The 3,603-nt window shown below is 43.6% G+C and overlaps 1 protein-coding gene across 1 annotated transcript; it reads right to left on the bottom strand.

Annotated features, from left to right (window-relative positions):
• Positions 1–627: 627 nt before the first annotated feature.
• On the bottom strand, positions 628–3,238 carry LOC136497340 (uncharacterized). The gene is made up of 2 exons (XM_066493132.1): positions 3,164–3,238; positions 628–2,725 (listed from the first exon to the last, which is right to left on the bottom strand). The coding sequence occupies exon 2, from the start codon at positions 2,720–2,722 to the stop codon at positions 830–832; it is 1,893 nt and encodes a 630-aa protein (XP_066349229.1). The 5' UTR covers positions 2,723–2,725; positions 3,164–3,238; the 3' UTR covers positions 628–829.
• Between the last annotated feature and the right edge of the window lie 365 nt (positions 3,239–3,603).

The following is a 3,603-nucleotide window of genomic DNA, read 5'->3' as shown; positions in this document are numbered from 1 at the left end:
CGTGAATGCTTGGATATCGCCAATACAGCCTCTATGGTTTTCATTACTGAGATATCTTTTCTTTTATACCAAAGGATTTTTTTTGGGGGTGTCTATTTTGTGTCAAACTTTAGTAGGCTACTATGTGCTTCTTGACAAGCAGATATTGGTACTGCTTTCAAGATTTTTTTTATCAACTTGACCCACCTAATGATCTTAAAATCAATAAAAATTTTCTTTGTCTAAAAACCTGCGAAGTGACTCGATGAGGGATGGAGGAAGACAATAATCCCCCCATTGCGTTTCTTTGTTTAACGTAATAATAATACTAAATCACTCTGCAAGTCACTATTTAACGTAATAATACTAAGTCACTCTGCAAGTCACTATAAATCAGGTACAGCTATGTGTGGCTTTGCATGGAACCATACGCCCATAACCAACTTGAATTAGCTTAATTTCAAACAGATTTAAGTCCTGGCCAAAAGAAATGAAGTCGGTAATCCTGCTATGACTTCAGATTGTTCCACCCCTGACACAAAAGAATTATCCAGTAGCCTATATAGCCTATAGAACGATGCAAAGAAGAGGTTTCAGCATGAAACATGAATCCATCTAGTCCCCGTACTACATAAACATTCAAGCTGACAAAAACATTCGACACCAGAAGTCCAAATATCCAAAACCATATAATCCGGTTCATGCATCAGGCGCTGCATTTACACGAACAAACCAAGACATACAGAAAAAAAATGCATATGTTGGGCAGACAAAGTAACAGGCTAACAGCTCATGAAACCATCTCCTCCATAATGCAATGTAGACTAGTTACCGTCCCAGCAATGTAGCCTCAAAGGGATGCAATGACAGCGTCATTGGTAACACTTTCAAATATGTCACGCTCCAGGAACAACAATAAGCAGTCGCTGATCCACTGGTTGCAAGGTTCTTCCTGCATCGTGCTATCTATGAACTTAATCGCAGAGGATGCTGTCTTGGCGGTGGCCGGTGTCCCAGGAAGGATGAGAGCAAGCTTTAGAAGCAGATATACCAGAGGATACACGGTGGACTTGCCTGTCTCCACCATCTTAACTGAAAGTTCACTGAGAGCACTCATTTCACGAAACCTGACATCAGAGCGCATGTCTGCTACAAAGGCTTCAAGTTGCAGATCAAGTGTTGCTATGTCAGAATCAGAGAAGTCGGATGGGTAGAGCCGAGCATACTCGAGAAGCTTCTCCTTGTCAAAAGCTTGGAAAGCATTCTGTGGATTTAAGCACGATGAAAGAACAAACAACGAAGAGCTTTGCTTGCTGAAACGCTTGTCAAACTCGTTGAGGTGAATATTGATAACCTTTTCGAAGAAATCAATATGGTAGTGCTCCAGGTTTGTCATCGTTGGAGCATTGCCCCTCAATCTCGGCCGGGGTTCAAATTTGGTTCCCATATTGGGCATGGGGAATTCATTTTCACTGCAAAACAAGCCGACTTTGTTGAGGAAGGATGTCCATCCTTCATCCCTCATTACCTGCAGCTGCTTCTTGGCCTCCTGGAGGAGAGCCATACAGTTCTCTGCGTCCACATATTTCCTGTCCAAGGCCAGTGAAAGCTCATTTGTAACACCCAGTACATCTTGCATCAAAAGCAAGCCAAAGGCAAAGTCATAGGACAATCCTTTAAGTACTTTGTATGCCAGATATGTCTGATCATGGTCTTTCACTTCTTCACTCACAAAGTAAAGTGCATCACAAATTGGATCAAAATAAGCAGCAAATTTCACGAGTGCCTCATAATATGAACCCCAGCTTGTTTCACCAGGTTTCTTAAGATCACTGGCCAGGTGCCACCCTCTCTCTTGTATTAGCGAACAAACCTTTTCTGTGAACTGGGGACAGTCTTTGATTAGATTTGACAGTGCATCGACAGTTTGGAAGAGCTCATAAACTTTAAACTGACCATAGGAAGAATGTACAAGAGAAGAATGCATCTGGCAGAGATAAGGATGAACGTAGTACTCCAATCCATTCTCGTTAGTGATTAATGTCTTTAGTTCGGTGAAAATTTCATCGTCGTAACCAAACAAGCCATGGCCTTGACCACGAAGCTTCGACAAACTCAATCCAGCTTCAGAAAGCATCGAATCCACCATCACTTTGATAGATAAACCACCGAAATCAGGGTCTGGCACAACACCGAGAAGCCTCTCCACCACATCACCCTCGCCATTGAGATAGCGCACAAACAGGACCATACAGGACATAATCGTGCTAGGTATGTGAATTGTATCAACAAATATCCCATAGAAATCTCCCTGGACCACACCACTGACACCTTTTCTTGTTTCCTTAGCAAATGCATGTGCAATATCCTTGTCGAGGGTAGGTGTCATCGTCCACATCCGACCGGGAGCATTCTGCTGGGAAATACCAGGATCCTGAAACATCATGTCTACCATGAAGCCTGACATGTCCACAATCATCCTCTCTGCAAAAGATCTCCCCGACCCATTGTCTAGGAAAGGCATCCCTTCTCTGAAGACAAACCTCATGAGGTCAATTGCCCGATGAATGTCAACCTTCTTAGGAGATGGACCATCCTGAGTCTCCTCCATAACAACATCACCGGCATGCGCGACTGATGATGATTCGATCTTCCTCTTGCGAGATGGACCTAGCAGAAGGTCCTCCATGACGACATCAGCTGCATGTGCGCCTGAAGATTCATCCGAATCTGACGGCTCCATATCCTAACCACCAAGCCAAAGCACAATAAGTCCCAAGCAAATTCCCATGAACACAAAAGCAATAAGCCTGAAATTTTATAATTATACACTTTTTTGAGAGGATAATTATACACCTTATATGTGGGAAGGAATCACAAAAAAAAATTGAACAACGACATTCATCAGAGTATGTACATTGGCGCATATGTAAGCATGAATCACAATTATCTTGTACCTACTATTAGGGCTGGGAATCACAACAACTGAAGAACGAGATTCAACGATGCAGTTTACCATTTGCAAAACCAAAACCCTACCAAGGAGCACTCCCTTAATAATTTTTTCACGGCAAAAACCTTAGAATTGGGTTGGGGCGCATTCGACACATGAAATCTATGCAGGGTTTAGCGGTAATCACGGTCGTGCCGGGACATGGATTTGGCGATCAAGAAATGGTGGTACCTCGAACTCGGAGGGAGGGAGGCGGCGGCGGCAAGAAGGCGAAGCGGAGCGTCAGTTGTGTCACACTGCGCGTTCCCTAAAAACCCTTTTCATTGACGTCTCATATACTCATTTCTGATTTTTATCACATATAATGCATGTGACATAACAGGGCAATAAATAAGTTATGTCTCGTCTCACTCATTTCTGATTTGCTTAAGTAGGTCATAGAACGTTCATTTGCATTGCACTTTAAAATGTCCACCAAAAGATTCGTTTGAATGTGTGTCCCCCTGTGCATGACTGTGAGACCCCACTAATGGGCCTTGGGCCGGTCTGGTGGGTCGGGCCGAATGGACGAATACTGTAGTGGCAGAGTGACACGGGCTACTGTAGCGTCGCGAAAACACTGTAGCACCGGGAGTGGTAGCACCTCGGAAGATGAAGTTGAGGCAAACCAC

This window comes from Miscanthus floridulus, chromosome 1 (assembly GCF_019320115.1).
Source record: "Miscanthus floridulus cultivar M001 chromosome 1, ASM1932011v1, whole genome shotgun sequence".
Taxonomy (NCBI): domain Eukaryota; kingdom Viridiplantae; phylum Streptophyta; class Magnoliopsida; order Poales; family Poaceae; genus Miscanthus; species Miscanthus floridulus.
This window is presented reverse-complemented; position numbering and strand designations above follow the sequence as displayed.

Bases quoted from the DNA above. Each gene is read 5' to 3' on its own strand.
- LOC136497340 (XM_066493132.1), bottom strand. From the start codon at position 2,722: ATGGAGCCGTCAGATTCGGATGAATCTTCAGGCGCACATGCAGCTGAT.